General features: G+C 38.4%; 1 protein-coding gene across 9 annotated transcripts in view; it reads right to left on the bottom strand.

The window, feature by feature from the left end:
• Positions 1–27,841, bottom strand: part of WDR17 (WD repeat domain 17) — a 107,661-nt gene that overhangs the window by 59,892 nt on the left and 19,928 nt on the right. For 5 of the 9 annotated variants that reach the window (XM_045452269.1, XM_045452274.1, XM_045452280.1 and 2 more), the window contains exons 1-4: positions 24,180–24,265; positions 22,559–22,681; positions 10,427–10,555; positions 2,017–2,200 (exon numbers count right to left, since the gene is read on the bottom strand). In XM_045452269.1, the coding sequence (XP_045308225.1) occupies positions 2,017–2,200; positions 10,427–10,555; positions 22,559–22,624 (379 nt within the window). In that variant the 5' untranslated portion in view covers positions 22,625–22,681; positions 24,180–24,265. Of the gene's footprint in view, positions 1–2,016; positions 2,201–10,426; positions 10,556–22,558; positions 22,682–24,179; positions 24,269–27,841 lie in introns of those variants that run through there. The other 4 variants (XM_045452320.1, XM_045452331.1, XM_045452311.1 and 1 more) reach the window with 4 other exon arrangements.

The raw sequence follows: 27,841 nt of genomic DNA, 5'->3' as shown, positions 1-27,841 counted from the left end.
CTGGGTGGCTCAGTTGGTTGGGCGTCCGACTTCAGCTCAGGTCATGATCTCACGGTCCGTGGGTTCGAGCCCCGCGTTGGGCTCTGTGCTGACAGCTCAGAGCCTGGGGCCTGCTTCGGATTCTGTGTCTCCCTCTCTCTCTGACCCTCCCCCGGTTCATGCTCTGTCTCTCTCTCTCTCTCAAAAATAAATAAAACATTAAAAAAAAATTTAAGAAGATATTTAGATATAGCAAGAGGAATTTATTGTTAAGGCTCTGAAAATTTTCAAAAGAAGGAAAATGTGTAAGGAAAGGAGAAATATGTAGAAGTAATCAAAACTCTTACCACAACCATTTAATAACTGTACAATGTTAATGAAAACGTCTTATTTAATTGTATGCTCACTGGCAAAAGAAGCCTGGTGCACACAGTAATGAATAAAAAACTCTTCCATCGTGAATGGAGGTGATGCATATGGTGTTTCAGGACAAACTGGCAGATAAACTAGGTGAGGATACATCAACTAATATGTACCTGTGCATGACATTTAGAAATGTTATTATGCAGGTATCGCCTGGTATAGATTTTGTGCGACAACCTCAGAAGAACCATGACATCGTATAGCATTTTAGGAGTATTTATTGTGTTATTTAAAATTAATCTCATCTAAAGCTGAATTTAAAGTATTGAGAAAATGCACTACTGACCAATATAAACAATACTGGAAAAAACTGTAGGAGGTATGATGGGGAGACAAACAGGTATGAACAGGTATAACCAGAAAAATATAAAAAATCTTATTTGGAGGCTATCAATCGCTGTTTATACATCACAAAGCCTGTACCAAAAGTATTTTGGTTTTTCCTCTTTGATGTATTGAAAACCTTATGGTAAACTGTTACAATAATGGAAGCTCACTGGATAGCTGACTTAAAAAAAAAAACACAACTGCTCAGAGACTGGAGCAAAGTACACACTATCTAGTACTGAAGCTCAAGTGAAAATAATAAGCAGGTTATGTGAACTTGGGAATGAGATTTGCATTTTTCTAGTTGAAAAATTAACCCTGTTTGGCAAATATTTTCTTAAGATGAAAGTTATATAACAAAACTCGTTTATTTTACTGGTATTTTCAGCATTCCTAATGACCTAAATTTGAAAAGACAAGGAAAAAGCCACATACTAAATACGCTGAGCATAACATTTGGCATTATTATTACTCTTGGAAGCAAGATTTAAATATAGCAGCCTATGAATTCTCTAATATTGATGCTACACACTGAAGACTGTTCTAAAGAAATCGAACCGTCATGTCCAGGCTTTTTATCTCAAAGTGATAACTGGTCATTGTTAGAGAAACAACTGAATATAAAGAACATACCCAGCAGTTCTCAAAACCGTAATTAATAAGCGAACTTCCTTCGGTGTTCAAAAAGAGACTGAATTATTGTAACATCTAACCGAAAAATGGTTACTTTGCGTCATCATTATTGTGGGGTAAGATGCTAGCCAGAAAGAGTGTAATAATATTCAATTCACTAAGACCTACTTATGTGAACTAGGACTTTCCACCATGACCCAATTAAAAATAAGGGAAAGAAACCAGCTCATCAGGGCAGTGACTACATGGGTAGTGTTTGTATGTTTCAGATTGGGACAGAATGGTGTTTGTATGTTTCAGATTGGGACAGAATAATGACCCGGTTAGGATAACTGTCTCATTAAGAAAATCTTACCAATTACTACTTTTATATATATCGGGGGAATTTTTGTCATACTTAAATATTAATGAAATCATTTGGTATTGACTATGGTTTAACTGGTGTACTAAGCAAAAATATTTCATGAGATTTTGCCTCAGTTTTATACACATGTACACACATGAGTCATGATGTGAAATGTAGTTCTTACATAGACGAGCAGTAGAAAGTTTGAAAAACAATACTTTAAAACCTAAGCTAATTTAAATAAAATATTTTTCTTACTGAAGTAAAAATAATTCACTCAATAAAATAAATCCCAGTTATAAATATACCTTTTGTATTGTCGAGCTTAGCAATGGCTTTTTGTTCTGCAACATTCCAAATGATCACTAAGTTATCGGTACTGCCACTTGCAAACAGATCAGGGTTATGTGGACACCAAGAGAGAGCTGTGATTGTTTTTTTATGTTCAGACATAATTGCGTGAAGTTTGAATTCATTATAACGGTGATCCAACTAAAAAAAATATATAAATGAGACATTTCAGTGCTTCTTTTTAAGTTATACACTTCTCATTAATAATCACATTGGTTTTAAAAAGCTACGTACGTGAAAATTAGTACATCTACTACGATGATATGAACACATTTCAAGCCTTGGTCTCCTTTCAAACGTGAACAGTAGTCAATCAGAAGTAAACCATTTTTTTAAAGTTTTTAATTCCAGTTAGCTGACATAGTTTTATTAGTTTCAGGTGTACGATATAGTGATTCGACACTTCCATACACCCCCTGGTGCTCATCATGAAAGTGCATCCTGAATCCCCGTCACCTATTTATCCCATCCCCTCACCCTCCTCTCCTGCATTAGTTTATTCTCTATAATTAAGATTGTTTCTTGATTTGTCTCCCTCTCTCTTATGTTTTCCCTTTGCTTGTTTTGTTTCTTAAATTCCACATACGAGTGGAATCCTAGGTCATTTGTCTTTCTCTGAGTTATTTCACCTAGCATTATACTCTGTAGCTCCATCCATGCTGTTGCAAATGGCAAGATTTCATTTTTTTTTTTAAGGGCTGAGTAACATTCCATTGTATATATATATTCTACTTCTTTAGCCATTCATCAATCAATGGACACTCGGTCGGCTTCCATATCTTGCCTAATGTAAATAATGCTACTATAAACAAAGGGGTGCATGTATCCCTTGGAATTAGTGTTCTTATGATCTTTGGGTAAATACCCAACAGTGCAATTGCTGGCTGGATGACAGGGTAGTCCTATTTTTAACTTTTTGAGGAACCTCCATACTGTTTTCCACAGTGGCTGCACCAGTTTGCATTCCCACAAACAAGGCACGACTGTTCCTTTTTCTCCATATCCTCACCAACACTTATTGTTTCTTGAGGTTTTTATTTTAGCCATCCTGACAGGTGTAACGTAGTATCTCACTGTGGTTTTAATTTGCATCTTCCTGATAAGTTACGATGTCTAGAAAAAAATCAGTTTTTAAAAAGTAAGGGCACTGACATTAAACATAATTTATAAAAGGTAAAAATAACTGTACACTTAAATATGCATAATAATTCAGAGCTTTATATTTTCTACAGCTATATGTATTTATGAGGGAAAAACACTTGGTTTAGAATATTTTTTTCTGTAACTTTTCAATGAGATGTGAATGAAAAAATTTAGGTTAGAAAAATTAACTATTGGGACTACACCAAAACAAGCTTTTGCAGAGTGAAGGAAACCACCACAAAATGAAAAGGCAACCTACTGAATGGAAGAAGGTATTTGCAAATGATATATCCAATAAGGAGTTAATACACAAAACATATAAAGGACTTCTACAACTCAACACCAAAAAACCAAATAATCTGATTTAAAATGGGCAGTGGACCTGAATAAACATCTTCCAACATACAGATGTCCAACAGACACAGGAAAAAAATATGCTGAACGTCACTCATCATCAGGGAAATGCAAATCAAAACCAGAATGAGTTATCACCTTATACCTGTCAGAATGGCTAAAATCAAAGACACAAGAAATAACAAGAGTTGAGAATGTGGAAAAAAAGGACCGCTGGTGGGAATGTAAATCGATACAGCCACCATGAAAACAGTATGGAAGTACCTCAAAAAATTAAAAAAAGAAATACCACATGATGTAGTAATTCCACTACTGGGTATTTACTCAAAGAAAATGAAAACGGCCCTATTTTTATTGTAGCATTATTTACAATAGCCAAGATATGGAAGCAACACAAGCATCTGTCTATAGATGAATGAATGGATAGGGGGCGCCTGGATTTCAGTCAGTTAAGCGTTGGGACTCCTGATCTGGGCTCAGCTCATGATCTCACAGTTTGTGAGATGCACTGACAGTGTGCAGCCTGCTTGGGATTCTCTCTCTCCCACTCTCTCTGCGACCCTCTCCTACACACACCCGCTCTCTCTCAAAAAAATGAGCAAACTTTGAAAAAACAGATGAATGGATAAAGAAGATGTGGAATATTACCCAGTCATAAAAAAGAATGAAATCTTGCCATTTGTAATGACACGGCTGCAGACAGAGGGTATGATGCTAAGTGAAATAAGTCAGAGAAAGACAAGTATCATGTGATTTCACTTATATGTGGAATCTAAAATCAAAACAAACAACAAACAGAAAAACAGGCTCCTAAATACAGAGAGCAAACCGGTGGCTGCCAGAGGGGAGGTGGGTGGGGTCATGGGTGAAATAGATAAAGGGGATTAAGAGGTACAAACTTCCAGTTACAAAATAACTCATGGAGATGAAAAGTACAGCAGAGTGAATACAGAGTGAATACTGTAATAACATTGTATGGTAACAGATGTTGACTACACTTACAATCATGATCAGTGAGTAACGTGAAAACTGTTGAATCAATAGGTTGTACACCTGCAACTAATATAACATTGAATGTTAATTATACTTCAACAAAAAAAATCAGGTGAAACAAACCACCTGCTCATTATTACGTTAAAATGTCTGAAGTCTGCAGAACAATGGTATCACTGGACCTGTTTTATGTTATTGCTTTTTGGACGGGGCATTTTGTTGTGTTCTTATATGGAAGTGGACAAAAGAAAGAGCCTAATTTTCCTCTTTCCTTTGTAAATGCGCCATCAGCCAGTGCCTTTTCCTTTGTTACCTTTTTCAACATGTCTGGGATTACACCATATAGCCATTTGGTTGTACCTGGCTTATTGTACACAACAATGAACCTTTCACACTGCTACTGGAGAGTGTTTCAAATCATTATTATATTAATTACCGATTACATCAATCTTTCTTCAACCTTATACTTGCAGTAAAATCCTGACTGCAACATGGCCTTCAATGCCCTACAGCATCATGAACTTGGTTATTTTGCAAGGCTCATTTGGTATCACATTCTTGCTTGTTCACTCTGACCCTCCTGTTTCTCTATTACAGCAAAATCACATCTGCTTTAACACGTTTGCTGTTCCCTTGGCCTTCAATGCTCTCCCCGTCTGTCTGCTCCTGGTTATTCATTCTTTCCTGTTCAGGTCTCAGTTCAAAACTGCCTCTTCACAGAGGTATTTTCTGACCACACTATCTAAATAAATTTATACACCCCTTCCCATGCCAAAACCTGTCCCCTAGCTGTATCTTTTAGTTGAGATACAGTTGACATGTAATATTAGTTTCAGGTCTACAACATAGTGATTCAACATTTGTATATACTGCTAAATGATCACTTAAGTCTAGCTGACTATCACCACACATAGTTATAATTTCTTTTGGTGTGACGATAAATGTTAAGATCCACTCTCGGAGCAACTTTCAAATATACAACAGAGTGCCATCAACTACATTCAACATGCTGTACAATGCATCCTCATGCCTTATTTAGTTTCTAAAGTTTTGCCTTTTGACCACCCTCACCCATTTCTCCCTCACCGCACCCCCACCTCTGGCAACCACCAATTGATTCCCTGTATCTATGAGTTCAGTTTCATTTTGTTTTTTGTTTCAGACTCCACGTATAAGTGAGATCACACAGTATAAGTGAGATCACACAGTATTTGTCTTTCTCTGACATATTTCACTGAGCATAACGCCCTCAAGTTTCATCCATACGGTAGCAAAGAGGGTTTCCTTCTTTTTATGGCTAACTACACACACATTTTCTTTATTATCCGTCCATTCATCAATGGACACTTTGGTGCCTTCCAAGTCTCAGCTATTGTAAATAATGCTGCAGTGAAAATGGGAGTGCATACATCTTTTCATTTCCTTCACATAAATGCTCAGAAGCAGAATTGCTAGGTCACATGGTAGTTCAGTTTTCAATTTTTTGAGAAACCCCCATAGAGTTTTCCACAGTGGCTGCACCAATTTACATTCCCATCAACAGGGCATGAGGGTTCCCTTTTCTCCACAGCCTCACCAACACTTGTTACTTCTTGTCTTTTTGAAAACAGCCATCCTAACAGGTATGAGGTCATATCTCAGTGTGGTTTTGATTTGCATTTCCCTGGTGGTGAGGGATACTGAGATTTCTTTTCATGTGTCGGTTGGCAATCTGGAATCCCTCTTTGGAAAAATGTCTATTCAGATCCTCTGCCCATTTTTTAATCAGATCGCTTGCTTAATTTGCTATGGAGTCATACAAGTTCTTTATATGTTTCGGATGTTAACCCCTTATCAGATATATGATCTGCAAATATTTTCTCCCACTCAGTGGGCTGCCTTTGTATGTTGTCGGTTTCCTTTGCTTTGCAGAAGGATTTTAGTTTGGTGTCGTTCCACTTGTTAACTTTTGGTTTTGTTGCCTTTGATTTTGGTGTCAATGACCCTAGCATATTACCTATTTTTACATCTTTTGTAGGACGCATTTCGTCCTGAAACATTTACTTATTTATTCATAAAATGACATATTTCACAGATTTCTCCCTGTCCCCTGTCCTTACTAAGAACATGAATTCAATGAGAAGAATGTGACTGGTTTGTTCAGAGCTGCATTCCTAGTGCCTAGTAATACTTGGCCAAAAGAAGTTCAGTTAATATTATTGAAAAAAGGAGGCATTATGCTTTTGTTTATCATTTAAGCAACTTTTAATTTCTGCTATCACAAATAATGCTACAGCGAACACCTCTGTATCTAAAATTTTGACTAATGACCTAATTATCTCTGAAGGTTTTGTCTTCTATAATTTCTGTATCTCTTACTACCTGAACTTCAGCTATTCCTGAACAACTCTGGATGAAAATATTATTAGAGATAACCAAGTACCCGTAGAGTTTTCATCTGATTAGTATTTAAAAAAAATTTTTTTTTTCAACGTTTATTTATTTTTGGGACAGAGAGAGACAGAGCATGAACGGGGGAGGGGCAGAGACAGAGGGAGACACAGAATCGGAAACAGGCTCCAGGCTCTGAGCCATCAGCCCAGAGACTGACGCGGGGCTCGAACTCACGGACCACGAGATCGTGACCTGGCTGAAGTCGGACGCTTAACCGACTGCGCCACCCAGGCGCCCCTCATCTGATTAGTATTGCAGTTACAATAATCTTCAATTGTCCTGTTTAAATATTTAAGAATATTTCCTGTACATTTAAGAATGAACAGTTTTTTAAGTTTGATGTTATTCAGTGATTTATGTTACCTGTGGTAAATACTGTGAAAGTGTCTAATGTATCTAATAGAAAGACTGCTCTATAAGCTAGAAATCCTGTGGAGGAGTCTATAAATACAAACACATATGAAGAAGCTACAATGCACATCAATGATCTTTCCTGGATTTAGTACACAATTATCCAAGTAGTATCTTAAGCATGATATAGAATACTTACAGGGATTAATTTATTAATACATTCCCATTCTATTTACAATTGAGAGCCTGTACCATTACAATGAGCTAGGCCATAAATTATTTTTAGAGTAGTTAATACAATATATTATTGCATCATAATCCAATGGTTAAAGAAAAAATTCTTATGGCATTTACAAGTATCATTTAATAGTTCTGAAAAATCTGATAAAACCTCAGCACCATTATAGAGAGTGTAACAGACAATCAGACTTTGACTGTACATTGACCCTGGGTGTGATTTAGTAAATATTCATGTAGCATAATTTTCAAAGCATTTTGATTTAGATAATGACATTTAAAACAATACTGATTAACGGAAGTTGAATGTTAATGCCACCATTTAATATAAATGTAATTTTCTATTATACTTTGCAACAAGGTTTTACACTGAACTCTGTAATCAACTGTCACCTGAGTTTCTTTTAACTTCTAAATCAGAGTGATTTTTAGTTTGTTTCACTCTTTAATGATACATAAACTTTCTTCATAGGGTTTTTATATTAATAATTTTAGCTTCACTGGGTGTTGTATGGAAACCAATTTGACAATAAATTTCATATAATAAAAAAAAATAATTTTAGCTTAATCTTCCTAAATATTCAAGTCATAAAATGTCATCACAAAACTTAAGACACTTGCAAACATGAAAAAAATTGAGTTCTGCCTTCATCCACTTTCTGACCTTCTTTACTCCTTAGAGGAATAGTTTGCCTTGTCTAATACATTCTTCTTCTCTAAAAGGAAATAAGACAAGAAGATAGGGACTTAAGACTAAGGGAGGCACTTTGTAGATCTTTGGGAAGGAGAAGCTTGGGAGGACATGGAAAGTGTGAAGGAGGCAGATGGGAGGAAAAGGGGGGGTGGTCAGTCAGCAGACTTCTGCTGTCTTCTGTATGGGAAAGCGAAAAATTGTGAGTTATATGCAAATTGCAGTTTGGTGTGTATTTCTACAACCTTGAGTAATGGACTACATAAAAATTGATATTGTGGAAAATTGGTTTATAGATTAATGCTGTTGTTTATTAAATTTTCAATAAACCTACAACACTGTTAGTAGTTAAAAGGATTTTTACTCCAGAATAATGCGATCATTTTTTTCACTCTTAACTGAAAATATGTTGGTGTTTCAAAATAACAAAAAAATGTATCACAAGAAAAATGTTTAATGAGTCTTTATTAAATACCAGAGAGTGGGGCTCCTGGGTGGTTCGATCGGTTAAGCGTCCAACTTTGGCTCAGATCATGATCTCACAGTTAGTGAGTTCGAGCCCCGCATCGGGCTCTGTGCTGACAGCCCAGAGCCTGGAGCCTGCTTTGGATTCTGTGCCTCCCTCTCTCTCTGCCCCTCCCCTGCTCATGCTCTCTCTCAAAAATAAATAAACAATAAAAAATACCTTTAAAAAATACCAGAGAGTATGCATAACTTGAGAGTTCAAAGGTGAGGAAGTCTCATTCTGGTAAAGGGAAGCACTGAGACGGGCAGTCTGTTTTATAAGATCCTTTGCTAATAAGAAAGAGGAAAAAGCAGAATATGGAGAAGAGTTTATACTTCAACTGAGATCTGAAAGACGAGAAAATACTTTCTAAACAGGCAACACAGGCAAATGGAAAGAAATTAGTGTAAGCAAAGGCAAGATATACAAGAGTCTGAGATGTTTTGGAAAATACAATTACCATGGTATGCCTGGAACACAGGGTGAGAGGAGAGAGACAGAATGCTGGTAACACGATATCATACTACGAAGTTAGGATTTCATAAAAGGGAATGAGGAAGAGCTGAAGATTGAAAATTTCAGATTTGCATTAAAGATGATTAATTACAATGAAGAATAAACTAGAGAGAGTCAAAGTAGAGGCAAAGAGGATATTGAGAGACTATTCGAAAAGTGTAGGTGACACAGTATAAAGAAGACAGTAACGGGTACACAACACTAGGATGGCCCCTGCTCACCTTCAGCGAAAGAGGTGAGCAGAAGAGGGAGCCAAAGACAGCTGGCTCTCCCGGCTGTGGTTCAGATGAAGGGCGCGGTGCTAACACCAAAATGTGGGCTCCGAGTCTGAGGAGGGAGACTGACTTGGACTGAAGAGGCATAAGGCACCTCTGCCTGGGGAAGCTCAGAAGGCCACTAGCTCTGTAGATTGGGAACTGGTAAGAGATGTCTGGATGGAGCTAGTTAACGGAAAAAAGGAGTTATAAAGGCTTGTATCCCAAGGATATCTCAAAATATATCTGCACTGTTTTTAATAGAATGATCTCTCATGGATGATGCCTACTCTTCACCTGGTAAGATTTTATCGTATGAAAGTTACTAAGCAAGGTCTGAAACTAATGAATAAACGAATTCCAATTATTTATATGGGAATATATTTTAAAAGAATTAAATTCTACTTGCTCACCATTCATAAATGGGGAGCTCTTGGGGCACCTGGGTGGCTCGGTCAATTAACCATCTGACTTTGACTCAGGTCATGATCTCACGGTTCGTGAATCCAAGCCCCACGTCAGGCTCTGTGCTGTCGGCTGGGAGCCCGGAGCCTGCTTTGGATTCTGTGCCTCCCTCTCTCTCTGGCCCTCCCCCGCTTGCACTGTGTGTCCTTCTCTCAAAAATAAATAAACCTTAAAAAAATTAAAAAATGAATGGGGAGCTTTTAATTCTTGAAGAAATTCTTGCTGATGAAACCGCATGAATGACTGTGAAATCAATTAAGATTCTTATAATTTATAACTGGAGATGAGCATTTTCTAAAAGCTTGACTTGTAAAACCAAAAAGCACTCAGCTTTTCATACCACAGGGATTTAAAAATACGTACTACTTAAATATTAACTTTACCTAATACAATTCGGAAATCAGAAAGAATCCACAGAATCTGACCTGATAAATATAGATGGCCAGGGTAGCACAGTACGCAAACCTGTCTCCATGGGCAGCGCAAACATCTTTGTTCCAAGGCTGACATCCAGCAGCTAGGAGTCCCACTTGCCTTACCTGGGACATGTTTGCCTTGAAAAACAAATTTGGAGAAATATCAGTCATTTCCATTATGCAACCAACTTAATTATTTTCCATCCATCTTCCTCAATCTTCATCTTTTTTAAAGAAATTTCTACGAGAACGATTCATCTCAGTGCAGACTTTCAGAGAACAAGAGTTGAAATCCCCCGATGTCTAGAGACACCAAGGCAGGTCATTTCAGTTTGAAAAGCAAGAGATTAGAAATGATAAATGACAAATGGCACCCGGCCAAGGAATGGGAACCCTACAGGACCCACGGGGACTACAGTGGAATACAGGTGCATGTTATATCTAAAGGGCTTGAGGGCCCCTGGAGAAAGGTCCTCCTCCCATGTGGCCAGATTTATGAAACTCTCCAGGGAAATGGAAGAATCTAGATTTTTGTGTAAAACCTAACGATTTCTAAACACTGGCAATACATTCAAGGCAGCAAATTCAAACGTAAAACACCATGAGCCACTATTGGGGGTACTGCGTGGCCTCTGCCACAGAGCATCACTATTGTTACAGTGACTCAGCACCTTCACAAAAGCCACTTGAGGCACACAGGGCAGGTAGACAAGCTGCATTACCAATATTGCTCATTGCGAACAGGGGACAGAAGGAAGCTGGAAACTACCGGTTACAAGTTGTTGATGTGGCAGGACAGAGGCTGGTGGAGTCAACAGCCTGGAGATGCACAATCAGCCTGGCTGGGACACAGGGACGGAGACCCGACTCCAAGCCAGCGGACGGCATGAGCTGGACTCAAGCATCTAAGCTCAGGTCTCTGCTTCTTCTAACAGAAACCCTGTGAACTAGGTTTTCCCTACCATCCCTCTCAGCCCAAAGGATTCTGTGAATCTACGCGTAAACTCTCTGGGATTCCAGAGAAGAGCAAACCAAGAGGGAGGCTGCTTCTAAGTCTACAATCGTTATGAAAATCCAAATACAGTAAAAACACGAAGACAAAAAAAAAACAAAACCAAAAAACCTATTCTGAGTATTGCACTATATAGTTACCTAATGAATGGCATTCAAGAATAGATTAATTGGCCAAAAACAACTTTTTAAAGACAGAACCCAGACTATTATTAGATGTCTTTTCTAATATGGTAAAAAAATATTGGTCTAAAAATGAGGTTTCTTAGTATAAGACAACTTTCACTAATACCACAAAGTTATACCATGCCATTTTTCACTATTGTCCATTTCATATCTGATTAAAGTAAGGAAAAAATACAGCTAGCAATTATAATCTTAAAATATTTTTGAAAAAATAATATCTGGGAAATATGATAAATTTGGTTCGTGTTGACGAGTCTATCCCAGAGTCAGCATTTCATCACTATTTTATGTTCTTCAAAAGCTTTACATCATTTCAGCAGCGAAATGTTATTGCCTTAACACCACACCTGAACTATCACATATATGAAAGATAAACACAGAAAGACATATACGTCTGATCTATGACACAATTCTTATAGGTACATGTTCTGTGTAGCCCCAGGAACCCTCCACCCCAACCTGCCTCTTCTCTTTCTATCCTGCCACCTAGTGGGTTAAAGCCAGCTACTCTGAACCAGCGACGCCTGGTACCATCACAGAAAAATAAAACACTGTCTCTTTACTACCTGCTTCCTTTTCAGTACAGGTGGAATGATGTCCTGACCATCACCCTATAATTCTCCTTTATTTTAGTGCTCAGCAATTAATAACTTCTAGTCAGTTCTATTATCTCCATTTTTATAAAGTTACTTTCTTCTATCTTTTCTATTTCATATTCCCACTTTCTAGAAAAGATCTCTTAATTTCCTCTTTCTTCCTCAAACCTATCTTCATCCCATCAAATCCCCTTATTAGGGTGGAACTAGTGGCTTTTTTAAAAAAAAAAAAAAGTAAAACATTATCTGAAGTGAAAAATGGCATGATAAACAAACTGGGCCTTCAGTCTTTTGAGTGCTTAACTATAAAAATCTTCGTTCCTCCTCCCCTGGCACCTATATTTCCTCAGGCACTAACAGTCAGGACAAATGTTTTAAAATATACTTTACCTAACTACTAATGTTACCACATTACTTTTCACTGAAAATATATATTATTTCAACCGCAGGGTGAATTAAGTAGGCTTTTGTATTTTATCTTTGGGATCCAAGATTAATATTAATAATGTTTGTGTGCAAATAAAAATGGTTTCTGATTTATGTTTAAACAAATCTTGAATTTATATCTGGAAAAGAAACATAAGACTTAAACTAGCGGGTAAAATGGAATCATTTAAACATTTTTCACTTTCTGCTTTTTTACTTTTTTTTAATTAATAAACTGTTTTTAGAGCAGTTTTAGTTTCACAACAAAACAGAAGATTATAGAGCGTTCCCACTCACTCCCTGACCCCCAATATGTACAAGGTCCCCCACCCATCTATCCCCCATCAGATCGGTGCATTTGTTACAATGGTGAACCTGCACTGACACAACGTCATCACCCCAAGTCCACGGTTTACATTAGGGCTCACTCCTGGTGTTATACACTCTCTGCAGTTTGACAAATGCAGAAGGACATGTACCCGCCCTTCTCGTATATTGTAGAGAAGAGACTCACTGTCCTAGAACTCCTCTATGTTCTGCCTATTCAGCTCTCCCTCTCTCAATAACTCCTGGCAAGCACGGATATCTCCGCTATCTCTGTAGTTTTGCCTTTTCCAGAGTGTCATATTGTTGTAATCATACAGTATGTAATCTTTTCAAATTGGCTTCTTTAACTTAGTAATATGCATTTAAGTTTCTGCCATGTCTTTTCATGGCCTGAAAGCTCATCTCTTTTTAGCAATGAAAAATATTCCCTGTTCTAGATGAACCACTTATTTATCCATCACCTCCTGAAAGACATCTTGGTTGCTTTCAAATTTTAACAGTTACGAATAAAGCTACTATGGAGGTGCCTGGGTGGCTCAGTCAGTTAAGCGTCTGACTTCGACTCAGGTCATGATCTCACCATTCGTGAGTTCGAGCCCCGCGTCAGGCTCTGCGCTGACAGCTCAGAGCCTGGAGCCTGCTTCGGATTCTGTGTCTCCCTCTCTCTCTCTCTCTGCCCCTCCCCTGCTCATGCTTTCTCTCTCTCTCTCTCTCTGTGAAATAAACATTAAAAAAAACTTTTTTAAGCTGCTATAAAGCTGCACATATGCATGTGCAGGTTTCTGTGTAAACTTAAGTTTTCAATTCATTTAGGCAAATAACAAGGGGTGCAAAAGGAGGTGACTGCTACATCCTGGTAAGAGCATGTTTACTTTATGGATGCTTTTGATTTTGGCTCAGCTCGTAATCTCACAGTCCCTGAGTTCTAGCCTCGTGTCAGGCTCTGTGCCAACAGAAGCCTGCTTGGGCTTCTCTCTCTCCCCCTCTCTCTCTGCCCCTTCCTCTCCCTCTCAAAATAAACAAACATCTTTCGAAGAGAGTATGTACATCTTGTAAGAAACCATCAACCATGTGCACTCCCGCCAGAAGTAAGTGAAAGCAGCTACTGCTCTCCATCCTCAGTGGCCTGAATGTTGTCAGCGGTCCAGACATGCCATCCTAGTAGGTATGTAGCAGTAATTCACTGTGGTTTTAATTTGCAATTCCCTGTGCTGGTCATCTTTCCATACACTTACATGTCATCTACTTTCTGAAGTGAAGTATCTGTGCAAGTCTTTGAATTTGCTAGAATGGCCTCAGAGAACTCAGAGAAACATGTTACTTACTAGACTACTGGTTTATTATAAAAGGATGTAACTCAGGGAGAGCCAGATGGAAGAGATATACGGCACGGCACGGAATGAGGGGAAGGGCAAGGAGGTCCCCTAGTCTCAGAGTGGGCCACATGTTTATCAAGTTGGGAAAGAAAACCCTTCCTTTGCAGTTTTCATGGAGGCTTCATTACAGAGTCAAGACCCATTAAATCATTGCCCAGGGGCAATCACTCAACCTCCAGGCCCTCTCCCCTCCTGGAGGTCAAGGGGGTAGGACTAAAAGTTCCAAGCCTCTAACCATACGGTTGGCTCCACCAGCGATCAGCCTCCACAAGCTTTTATTTAAAGTCACCTAATTAACATAACAAGACACATTAATGGCTCTCAACGCTTGGGAAATCAGGTCCTGTGAATGACCCAAAGTATTTTCTTATAAATCATGATACCGCAAAACATTATTATTGATTCAATTTCTTTAAAATGTAGGCCTACTCAGATTGCATAGTTTTCCTCTGTGAGTTTTGGCAAATTGTGTCTTCAAAGAATTGGTCCATTTCATCTAGGTTATCAAATTTGTGGGTATAGAATCGTTTGTAGTATTCCTTTACCAACCTTTTAATGTTCATAGGCTATGCAGTGAGGTCCACTCTTTCATTACTGGTATTAGTAATATGTCCCTCCTTCTCTCTTTTCTTCTTAGTCTAGCTAAAGGCCTATAGATTTTGCTGATCTTTTTCAAAGAAGCAGATGTTACTTTTCCTGATTTTCTCTACTAATTTTCTACTTTTAATTTCACTGATTTCTGTTCCAATTTTTATTATTTCTTTTCCTCAGCTTACTTGAATTTAATTGGTTCTTTTTCAAGTTTTCTAAAGTAGAAGTTTAGGTGATTAATTTTAGATCTTCCTTCTTTTCTAATTATGCATTAAATGCTATAAATTTCCCTCTAGGCACTGCTTTGGCTGTTTCCCACAAATTACGTTAAGTCATATTTTCAATTTCAGTTTAAAATACTTTTTAATTTACGAATTCTTCTCTGGGGTGCCTGCGTGGCTCAATCAGTTAAATGTCTGACTCTTGGTTTGGGCTCAGGTCGTGACATCAAGGTTCGTGAGTTCCAGCCCCACATCGGGCTCTGTGCTGACAGCACACAGTCTGCTTGGGATTCTCTCTCTCCTTCTGCTCCTTACCTGCTTGTGCTCCCTCTCTCAAGATAAATGAACTTAAAAAAAATCTTTGATTATGTGTTATTTAGTTATTTAAAAGACCATGGCTTAGTGTCTAAGCATTTGGGGATTTTCAAGTTATGTTTCTGTTACCGATTTCTAGTCTGATTCTACTCATGTCTGAGAGTAGACCTCATATTATCTCCATACTTTTAAGCTGTTGAGATGCGTTTTATGGCCCAAAATACAGTCTATCTAGGTGAATGCTCCATGGGAGCTTGGGAAGAATGTATAATCTGGTTTGGGGTGAAGTGCCTTATAGAGGGAAATTATATCCAGTTTACTGAAGATGCTAGAGTCCAACTACATTCTTACTGATTTTCTGTTGCTAGATCTGTTCAGTCTGACAAAGCATTAAAGTCTCCAACTATAATAGTGCACTCATCGATTTTTCTTTGCATTTCTATCGATTTTTGCCTCATGTATTACAGTACTGTTACTAGGTGCATACACATTAAGGATTATTATGTCTTCTTGGAGGAGTGACCCCTTCTTGGAGAGTGACTATGTACTGTCCCTCTTTATCCCTTCTGTGAATTCTGCTCTGTCTGAAATTAACACAGACACACCCACTTCTTTTAATTAGTGCTAACATGGTGTATCTTTCTTCATTCCTTTACTCTTTATATATGTCTTTATATTTAATGCAAGTTACTTATAGATAACATATAGTTGGGTCTCTGTCTTTTAGTTAGTGGATTAGAGCATTAATGTCCAAAATAATTCTTCATGTACTTGGATCAGTATCTTCCATATTTTTACTGCTTCAATTTGCTCCTCCTGTTCTTTGTTCCTGTTTTTTTGTCCTCCACACTTTTTCTTCCTTTTGTGGTTTCAACTGAACACTTTATATGATTCATTTTTTTTCTTAGCATATCAATTGTGTCTCATTTAAACATTTTTTGTGTGTGACTGTCCTAGAGTTTCTAATATACAACTAATCCAAGTCTACTTCCAAGGTAGTACTTCTCAGGTAGTATGGGTACCTTCTAATAAAATATCCCTAATTCCTCTCTCCATCCCTGTATGATCATTGTCATTCATTTCATTTATACATAAGCAACATAGCTATATATATATGTGTGTGTGTTTGTATAAAAGTATAATCAAATACACTGTTACTATTTTATTTTGAACACACTGATATTTGTTAACAAGATTAAGAGTAAGAAAGATAAAAATGTTTATTTTACCTTTAATTATACACTCTCCAATATTCTCCCTTTGTTTATACAGACCTGAGCTTCAAACCTTTATCACTAATTTTCTCCAAAGAACTTCTTTTGGGGCGCCTGGGTGGCTAAGTCGGTTGAGGATCCAACTCTTGGTTTCGGCTCAGGTCACGATCTCATGGTTTGTGAGTTCAAGCCCCACATCGGGCTCCACGCTGACAGCATGGAGCCTGCCTGGGATTCTCTCTTTCCCTCTCTCTCTGCCCCTCCTCTGCTTGCTCTGTCTCTCAAAATAAAGAAACTTCAAAAAAATTAAAAAAAAAAAAAAAAGAACTTCTTTTAACATTTGTTGCAACAAATTCCCTAATGGCAACAAATTCCCAAATTTTTGCCTGAGAAAGTCTTTATTTCTCCTTCATTCATGAAAGAGAACTGCAGTGTTATCAGTACAGATTTCTAGGCTGGTATTTTATTTCTTGAACACTCTAAATATTTCATTCCATTCTCTTCTTGCTGTCATGGTTTCTGAAAAGTTCAATTTAATTCTTATCCTTGCTTCTTTGGCTTTTTTCAAGATTTTTTCTTTTTTTTTTTTTTTTGCAGTTTGAATAGGATATATGATTTGTAGGTGTAGTTGTTTGTTTTTGCACTGACCAGGTTTTGTATCTTCTGTGCTTCCTGGATATGGAGTTTGCCGTCTGACATTAATTTGGGGGAAATTCTAAGTCACTATTGCTTCGATTGTTGCTTCTGCTCCTTTCTCTTCTTGTTCTGGTATTTCTAGTATGTACATGGTATGCCTTTTGTAGTGGCCCCACAGTTCTTGGTACTCTGTTCTGTTTTTCCCCGTTCTTTTTTCTCTTTTCAGATTTGGAAGTCCCTACGGTCATATCCTCAAGCTTAGAAATTCTTTCTTCAGCCATATCCAGTCTGCTAATGAATTCACTATAGGACTTCTTCATTTGTTACAGTGTTCTGACTCTAGCATTTCTTTTTGATTCTTTTAGAATTTCCATCTCTCTGCTTAAATTATCCATCTGTTCTTGTATGCTGTCTATTTTTTTTTTTTAATTAAAGCCCTTGGCATATAACCACAGTTTCTTTAAATTCTTGGTCCGATAATTCCAACATTCCTGCCATATCTGACTCTTGTTCTGATTTTTTTTTTTTTTTACTCCCTTCCAATAAATTGCTTCTGGTTTTTTGCTTGTTTGTTGGGTTTTGTTTTTGTTTTGGGGGGCTTTGGGGGTTCTTTTGTTTTGTTTTTGCCTTTTAGTATGCCCTGTAATCTTTGAGAGGAGAACATGAATGTAGTGCTAAAAGGAACTGTGGTACACAGGCCTTTATAATGTAATGGTACATTGAGGGTGGAGAGGAAACATGAGGAAGCATTTGAAAGTGCTAAGATTAGGTCTCTGCCTTTTGGTGAGTCTATGCCTGTGGAATGTGAATTTTGCCTGTGATTCTTGGGGTTTTTTACTCCCCAGGTGGGACATGAGGGGTACAGTGGGCTTGAGATAGCTATTTCCCTTCCGCCACATAGGGTAGGTTCTGAAATAACCAGCAAGTTAGGCTCTGGTAAAAGAGTTTCCCCTGAGAACACCCTTGCTAAGAACAAAATGCCTGGACATATTTCACAATACTTCCTTTTCCCCTCCCCAGCCAGGAGCATGCAGGGATTTTCCCTGATCTTCATGGTGAAGGCCTAGTAGAGATCCTGGAGGTAAAAGCACATAAGCATGGCAGCCTCCCTGGAACTTTTAACTCTCAGACTTGTCACAGGAGCCTCACAGCAATTCATCAGTTAGTTCAGTTTTTCCTACCCTGGTTCTGCTTCCTGCAGAGGCTTTAGCTGGTAGGTCTCTGCTCCAGTAGGTTGTGAATTTCTGTAACTGCCTGTCAGTGTCTCCAGTGGTGTGAGAAGCAATCTGCCTTGTGATCTCACTTCTCTTAGAGATCTAAGAAGAGTTCTTGATTTTTCAGTTCGTTCAGCTTTGTATCATTTTAAGGATGAAATGAAGACTTCTAAGCTCCTTACCTGGCAGACTAGAAACCTAAAGTCCCTCTGCTAACTATTTATTAAAAATAAGTTACTTCAAAATCCATTTCGTCAATACACTCTTACTTTAACTATCAGTATATCTTGAATTTACTACTTTAGAATTTCCAAACTTAGATAATCTAAAAATATCATTGTTGTCATCCAATATGGTATGACCTTGTTCATAAGCAGCTTTTATAAGTCTTACAGTCTAACAACTTAAATCCTTTTTAAATTCAGAGTTGAATAACATGTCCAAACCCAGCCATTAATAATAAACAGGACAAAACAGTGACTTATTTTAAAAATCTAGGATTTTGGATGAAATTTGAAAAAAGTTATACATCATTAAATATATAAATACTACTGCATTTATACATCTTAATTATAGGCAGTATTTGGAACTTTGACTTTATTTTTCAAAAGTATTATTAAAAATATATGTAATACTATGTAGCTCCTATAAAGTGGTATCTGCAATCACTAAAGACATAAAAAGAAATGTCCAGAAGCTTGTGTTATCTTTGTAGTCCGCATGAATATTACACAATTAATGACTCTGCATTACTGAAAATGGAAAATGTTCAACTGAAGGTCTATTCTAACATATGTGTCTGTACCTTAAATATAAATCCTATAAAATGTCATATATTTAGGAAAATAAATATATGTTAACTGAATGTAAGCTCATTACATATTTCAGATAAATATGATGTACCCTTTTGCATCCTTACTTTAGAATGTTTCGTGTGTGTGTGTGTGTGTGTGTGAGAGAGAGAGAGAGAGACACACAGAGAGACAGAGAGAGAGAGAGAGAGAGAGAGAGAGAGAGAGAGAGAGAATGACTTAAGAATCTCCGTGTTCATTCCAAAGATTTGTTGCTTTAGAAAATACCATCTTTCTGGCCCAGAAACAACATGCACACTTTAAAGATGAAGTACTAACCCTTTCGGTACACTGAATAATGGAGATTTATAAAGGATTCAGGAAGACAGTCAGAGCATTGGGACACCCCACATGCAACTGACATTGTCAGTAGCCTGGCAGCAGCCTACTTGCAAAGATATTACTTTATTTTCTTAACCTAAATTCAATTTTTTGTTTCAATCTCCTATGAAATGCACCTACATACATTATAATTACAGTAGAGATGCTCTACACATTAAGTGCATGAAATGCAAAAAAATTAAACAAGTGGTAAGAGTATATTTACATTAGATTTGTATAATATTAAAGCTCATTTTTGAATATGCGAGAGTATGCAGATATGAAATAATCACAATGAAATTTAAAATATAGGGGCCCCTGGGTGGCTCAGTCGGTTAAGCGGCCAACTTCAGCTCAGGTCATGATCTTGCAGTCTGTGGGTTCAAGCCCCATGTCGGGCTCTTTGCTGGCAGTTCAGAGCCTGGAGCCTGCTTCCAATTCTGTGTCTCCCTCTCTCTCTGCCCCCCTCCCCTGCTTGCTCTCTCTCTCTCTCTCTTTCTTTCTCTGTGTCTCTCTCTCTCAAGTAATAAACATTAAAAAAAAAAATTTTAGGGGCGCCTGGGTGGCACAGTCGGTTAAGCGTCCGACTTCAGCCAGGTCACGATCTCGCGGTCCGTGAGTTCGAGCCCCGCGTCGGGCTCTGGGCTGATGGCTCAGAGCCTGGAGCCTGTTTCCGATTCTGTGTCTCCCTCTCTCTCTGCCCCTCCCCCATTCATGCTCTCTCTGTCCCAAAAATAAATAAACGTTGAAAAAAAAAAAATTTTAATTATAGAGTTACAACTGCCAAAAATAAAACTATAAAACTAAGTGAAAATTAAGTTCATATACATGTGTCTGTGTATCTGTAGAAATATGTACATATGCCATCAATATTAATCCTATCAAAATTAATTCTATCATAATTTCGCACTAAAGATCAAACTCACTTGTATGTAATTTTTCAAAGACTCCATTTTTAAACCACAATTTTAACTAAAAAAATATCCAACTTATCTTTTCCTGTGAACAGTTAAAAAATATTATATTGAAAAGTTTACTAGGCTGAATGCTGATTATATAGGATATATATGCATAGACACATCATCTGAAAAATAGTAAGCTGGATTTTTAAAGAAATTAATCAATATTCATGTGCCAATTCTCATTATTTAGAACAGGATCTTTCATTCCCATTTAAGTCTATGTAAGAACTGATCAAAACCTGAGCCAGAAGAACCTCAAGCCCATGAAGACGATGTGGTCATTTCAGGGTCAAACTTTATCCATATGTAATAACGGCAACTCTCGTACTACGTCTCAGAGCCAGGAATTCATTTATAAAGTCCAATGGTAGTTTTAAAGGGTGTCAGGATGGTGTCAGGACAGAGGAAAAGAATTTGAATTCTCATAATCTCTAAACTACCCTAAAGTCACTATATAAAGGAACACCCAATTTTAGTAAAAAAAAAAAAAGCATTTTAGCAAGATAGACTACCATCCCTATGCTTTCCCACTGAGAAATACACGGACTACACTGGGAAAAAAGCCTCTGGATCCACATCAGAAATGCGTGTATTATTCCATTAAAAATGCGCACGCACAATACAGAGATGCTGTGGGGTATCTGTGTCCTGTGGCACGTAGGAAACCCACAAGCTGGAACAGTTCCACCATTTATGGATAAGACTGGAGTCCAGAATGAAAAGCTACCCATGGATCCTCCACCTGTGTCCTGAAGAATGCTTTAGGGTCCACGATATGAGGATTATTCCCCAGGGTTTGCTATTAACTGGCTCCAGAGACGTTCACCGGCTTGTTTCACTGTTGAAAAAACAAATCTCAAGAAAAGCCCAAAGGGCAGGAGGCTTTAAACTGCTGAGCAATTACAACAAAAGAGATAATTAAAAGGAAGTAAAATACTGGGAAAATGTCTTTCGTTGATGTGCTGAGAAAGGGACCCGAGGAAGTGAGGGGGAGAAGGCAGTGCTGTCTATCTCCAGTCTTGTCTGCCCTCGAACAACGACGAGGACCAGCTGGTGAGACTGCGTGAAGATACTCTGGCTCTTTTGTTCCAGTCACTAATAAAAGGAAAAATCCAGGCTGTGTAAGAAGCAGAGAGAGAGAGAGAGAGAGAGAGAGAGAGAGAGAGAGAGAGAGAGAAAGGAGAGAGAAAGGAAAAAAAGAAAGAAAAATCCACAAAATGCCTTCATCTAAATGATTAAGAAAACTTCCATTACAGAAGTGAAAATAATCAGAAACGTCATACAACTTTACACAAAATCCATCTTGATTAGATGCATTTTTAAATAGCAGTTTTCTACTATTGCAATAACAGATCAGAATAGCTGTTTTCAAAATACTATACAAAAGTTGCCATAGTAACAATGCCAAGTCCTTTTGCAACATAATTAATTGCCTAAAAATTCATCAAATAGAATATGGCACTCTTCTTCAGAACATTTCTGCATTTTCTATTACAGTATTATTATATATGTAGTATTATCATGCACATCTTCTACTTCATCAAGTTTTTCTCTATGTAAAATGATTTTGTTAAAAGTATTACTACTTTCATCCATCGATCTCATTAAAAAGAATTGTTTTATATTAAAGCTTAAAGATAATCTGAAAAAATTAAGAATTCATCTGAAACCAGGATGGACAAAAAAATGCCTTTTCCTCAATATACAACTATATTTACATATTCTCTTCTTACCTCTGCTTTTGAATCGATCAAGTGATTATCTTATTTACCCTCAGAATATTTCAATGAAAAAATGTCCTCAGCATAAATGACAAAGAAACACAGCTGCATGAGTAGTAAAGCAGAAAACAAAACCCACAGAATATCATAATTACAACATAAATGTATCTTACTCTTTGTAGTCCTTCATACCAATCATCTTGATCAAACCAATTTGAAATGTAAGTCATCCAAGCCATAGAATGTTTCTACTTTAATCAAGGCAATTGGAAAGTCGGCATCAGAACAGTCAGCACCTAAAGTAACAATAACGTGTTTCAACCAAAAAGCTTTACCAAATTCCGCCTTGTGAAATGTTGTTCAGTACAAGAAGCTAGAAGCCCAGCAACATTTCAGCTGAAACAGCTTTAATAATTTACAAAGAACAGCATCTGTAAAAAATAATGCTAACCCAGAAAATGTAAGCCTAGAGTCAAACAGGAAAGAAAAACCAAATAATCATTACGTTGTTGTAAAGTACCAACAAATGCTTCATCAAATATTAGGCTTTCAATTTTCATTCTAAAAAGCATGTGATTCAACTTTTTCAAGAAGGCAAATTAGTTTCAAAAGTGACCCAGTTATAAATAAGGAATGCGAAGAAAGCACAAAGCAACAGGAAGGAGAACATTAGTTCCATTCTCAACCTTAGGAGTTGGAGATAAAGCCGGAAGAAAGCCTCTGCGTTAAAAGGTCTATGACAAGACCAATTCTGTATTTCTATTTGCTTCGGTCTCCATACTTGAGAGTTAAGTCATTTTATTTATTTATTTATTTATTTTTAATTTTTTTTTTCAACGTTTATTTATTTTGGGGACAGAGAGAGACAGAGCATGAACGGGGGAGGGGCAGAGAGAGAGAGGGAGACACAGAATCGGAAACAGGCTCCAGGCTCTGAGCCATCAGCCCAGAGCCCGACGCGGGGCTTGAACTCACGGACCGCGAGATCGTGACCTGGCTGAAGTCGGACGCTTAACCGACTGCGCCACCCAGGCGCCCCGAGAGTTAAGTCATTTTAGAGTCAGCTGACTGCTCAGCTCATTACCTAAGTGCCTCGAAAAGTCAAAGGCCACACCTCACTTCATAGAGTGCTCATACGCTTGACAGAGAATCACAATCACGTGAATTTGATTTCTTTTCAGTTTTACTTACTTCTGGAATAAATTTACTAGCCATGCTCAATAAGAGATTCCCTGGGACACCGGAGAGCACGTGGACTTCAAGACGTAATGTTGACGTGCTTCTCCCAACGTAACAAGTCCTGACTGATCTTTTCCTCACCAAAGAATTACACCTCAGTGGAGAAAAAAGGAAAGAAGAGAAGGGGTACTCACCAACAAATGAAATAGGATTAGAATTCAGATCCTTATAGGGAGATGGCTAGCCAAACCATTTAAGAAATGTTTTTTAAGTGTAAAATTAAAGGCCAACTTGAATCGGTAAAATTATTTTAAAATCATATCAGCACAAGTATATTTATTACACCATTGTAAAAACAATGCAGTTAAAATGAATACCTTGTTTATAGACACACAATAGTTTGGATGTTTTATTTTGCGATATTTTTCCACAAGCACTATTTACCATATTTACAAGAATTAAGAAAAGTAAAATATTTCACATCATGTAATCCCTGATGAAATATTATCTTGCATAAGATATGTAGTTCCCAATTGTTGTTCAGGTATTTTGATGATCTGAGAGTGACTAGAATCTCACTAATTTAGTGTAAGAACGACAGTTTTCAACTCTCACCTCTCCTCGGTGGGTTAGGACTGTGGGGAGTGCAGAGCTGAAATCTGGCCTCACAGGGGAACCATGTCACCATCACTCAGCTGTAACTGAGACACAAAGGACAGAGTCAATCTGGCACTTCTCCCACATATTTATTTATGTCTGTGGATTGGTCTGTGGGTCTGATTATTGTTAAAATCACAAATTTAACGGGGCGCCTGGGTGGCTCAGTCAGTTAAGCGGCCGATTTCGGCTCAGGTCATGGTCTCGCGGTCCGTGAGTTTGAGCCCCACGTCGGGCTCTGTGCTGACAGCTCAGAGCCTGGAGCCTGTTTCAGATTCTGTGTCTCCCTCTCTCTGACCCTCCCCCGTTCATGCTCTGTTTCTCTCTGTCTCAAAAATAAACGTTAAAAATAAAAAAATTAAAAAAATCACAAATTTAACTTAATTCACAGTCAGAAAATTCTTAGTACCTCCTATGACTAGTGCTGGAAGGAAATGATAATAATCAAAGACTAAATATCATGCTAAAGAAAATGAGGAGAATGAAGTAAAACTTTTTCTAATGTGAGGAAACGTACTGTAAGCATTCATGTCCAAACATGCAAGAAACCTGAGGTTTGAGTATTGGCTCTGTTTCATATCCCTCTCTGTATCTTTGCCATGACCCCACCATGGGCAGACCGTATGCCACTGCCCGTTGGCTCTGGACTTGCCACATGACTAGTTTTTCTCAGCGATACATGCACGGAAATGAGAGCGCTCCGGTTCCAAGCTTTGGAGACAGGGCCTGCTTCATGCCTTGGTGGCTCTGCCCTAAGCGCAAGAACATTCCATGGCTACCCTACTGGTCCAGGAAGGAGGAGAGACACAAGGGCAGGGCTGCCACAGACAAATCACACACACCCGCTCGGCCAAGCCAAACCTGTCGTAAACCCCAGGATCGTACTTGTGAGTGTTTTAAATGTTTAACGTCGTACTTTGCTGAGTTTTGGAGTGGCACGTAGGAAGTATTTTTGTGGCATCACTAACTGCCACATTATCTCCTATGGGAGACACACGCCCATGGAGATGAATCAAATCAATACTCTCATCTGATTTACACTAGGAAACCGGGGTCTACTGCCTGTGGGAAATAAGCAAGATTCGTAGTTATGACTATCTATGTCCTTGGCAAAGTTTTAAACGCGAGGACTTTTTTAAATTAGCTGCATATAGCAAGAAATAATTACTTCTATAAGGAATCCGAATTACCTCATGTTATTTTTTTTCAACCTTTAGGAACCATGAGAAAATGGCATCTTGTGTGATCCGTCCATACACATTCAATGTCTCCACTTTGCTATGCCTCTCGTGTGTGTAGAAGTGCTTTGTAATTCTAGGAGCAACTAAGGGATATAGCCATTTGAACTAAATAAAGTAGGGCCCTGTTCTCATTCTGATCCTATGCGGTAGGCATCAACATCCTACTGTAAATATGGAGATTAAAATCAAGATACATGTCAGCAGTCCCTAGCCTAGAAATCAAAGGACTTACAGTTCTCTGGTTGTGATTTCACACGAACCTCTGGTACCACGTCCTGTAATGTTCATTTCTGCCCTCCTCTGTCTAAACTTGACAGTGTTTTCCTTTCCTTGTGCCTGTTTAAAATCCTAAAGGGAGTAAAGCGACCTGTTTTGCCTATGTACAGTTTGGTCTCCATCATGGCTGTTCTGATCGAACGTTTCAATTCTGCCATCCAGTTTTACCTCAGACCAACATACTGGCTTCACCCTCTGAAATTCTGTTTGCAGGTGATTCCTTCTGTACTAAATCCATCCCTCCAAGTGATGTCCTCTTACCTACCTGCACCACAGTTCCTGCACTCTCTTAGTGAGCCCCCGTCTGCCATCTTACAAGACAGAAACGGTAGTTATTTTGAACTTCCTAACAAACCAAGTAAGCACGTGCCATTGCTTGTTCACCAAAACAGAGCAGAGTCAAGTGTAAAGTAAACGGCACTATTCACAATTATTCTCTTGCCTGCCTGTATCTGTCTAGAATCACGGCAGGTGGGTTAGGGGAGAGGACAGTGGCTGGCAAGTGCACACGAGCCTCATGCTGAAGGTGCTGCACCAAATGACAGAGACCTGGGATCACCTGTCTGCTTCCCCTTCCTATGCACAGACACTCCCCGTGAGGAATCAGCAGAAAGCAGATGACAAAAGCATTGTATCGTACAATTTGGGGGAGTTGTCGACCCCAACTAGATCAACACTCTACCTGAGAATCTCAAGAGGGGGCTCCTGGGTGGCTCAGTCGATTAAACATTCAACTCTTAGTTTTGGCTCAGGTCACGATCTCATGGTTCCTGAGTTCGAGCCCCAGGCTGGGCTTGGTGTTGACAGTGCAGAGCCTGCTTGGGATTCTCTTTCTCTCCGTCTCTCTCTGCCCTTCCCCTATTCTCACTCTCTCCCTCAAAAGTAAATACACATTTTTTAAAATGTGAAGAGGAAGTCTGAGTTAGAGATCAGATACACAGTTTATTCAGTAAGCTCCAAACAGAATGATTCTATATATTTATTTTTTTAGAATGATTCTATACGATTAAAAGATGGTTACTTATAAGACCTTGAATCTCAGCCATGGCAGACAAGCATGTATATACATACTTACGTACACAAACACACACACATAGGCATATGTGTGTGTGTGTGTGTGTGTGTAGACACATATCTCTAATGCTCCTACCAAAGACAACTAGAAAAGCTGGATGAAAATAGGTAAAATCCAAACTAAAAAGGGGAACCCCAAGAGAAGTCCACAGGGTCTAGCCAGGCACTTTTTCTTTGGTGGGGAAGGGGCAGGGAATGCTACTGTTTCCCCAGTAAGATTTGCCTATAAAAGTAATGGCTAAACTACTAAGAAGTTATGGGGAACTTCTGGTATTCTCACACGGCCTCAAGAGCAAACCTGGAGTTCAGATGCTGCCAAGGGAAAAAGTGATCTAATAACGGTGTTCCTTCAGTAACAACTGCCTGGGTCTACCTCTGAAGACTAAGAACAGAGTGGAACTAGCCCATCCCCTACAAAGACTGAGGCTCAGCTTCAAATAAACTCATTCCATAATCACACCAAGTTGATCATCCCTAACCTACTTCTCTCCAAAAGCAAAAGTGTGTATTCTCTGGAGGAAGAGGACATTAAATTGTCAGGCTAGAAAGCAGGCAAGAAAAGTGCAAAGAATAACAAGCCCCTCTCCAAAGAGAAAGGACATACTAATGGTTCCACTTTTGACAAGGCATGGGAGAAAGAGATGACTGCCACAAAAGCAGGTAAGAAAAAAAAATCTGATAAAATGGTAATTAATTCCTAAAGGCCAATGTGAACTACAGCATCAGTTTAAATTTTTTTAATGTTTATTTATTTTTGAGAGAGAGAGAGAGAGAGACAGAGACACCAGAGGGGGAGGGGCAAGGAGAGAAGGAGACACAGAATCCAAGGCAGGCTCCAGGCTCTGGGCCATCAGCACAGAGCCCGATGTGGGGCTTGAACTCACGGACTGCAATATCATGACCTGAGCCAAAGTAGGATGCTTAACCGACTGAGTCACCCAGGCACCCTTTTTTAAAAAAATTTTTTAACGTTTATTTTTGAGAGAGTGCATCAGTTTTTTTAAAAAATAGAGGTTTCATGGGATGTCT

The sequence above is a fragment of the Leopardus geoffroyi genome, chromosome B1 (assembly GCF_018350155.1).
Source record: "Leopardus geoffroyi isolate Oge1 chromosome B1, O.geoffroyi_Oge1_pat1.0, whole genome shotgun sequence".
Taxonomy (NCBI): Eukaryota; Metazoa; Chordata; class Mammalia; order Carnivora; family Felidae; genus Leopardus; species Leopardus geoffroyi.
This window is presented reverse-complemented; position numbering and strand designations above follow the sequence as displayed.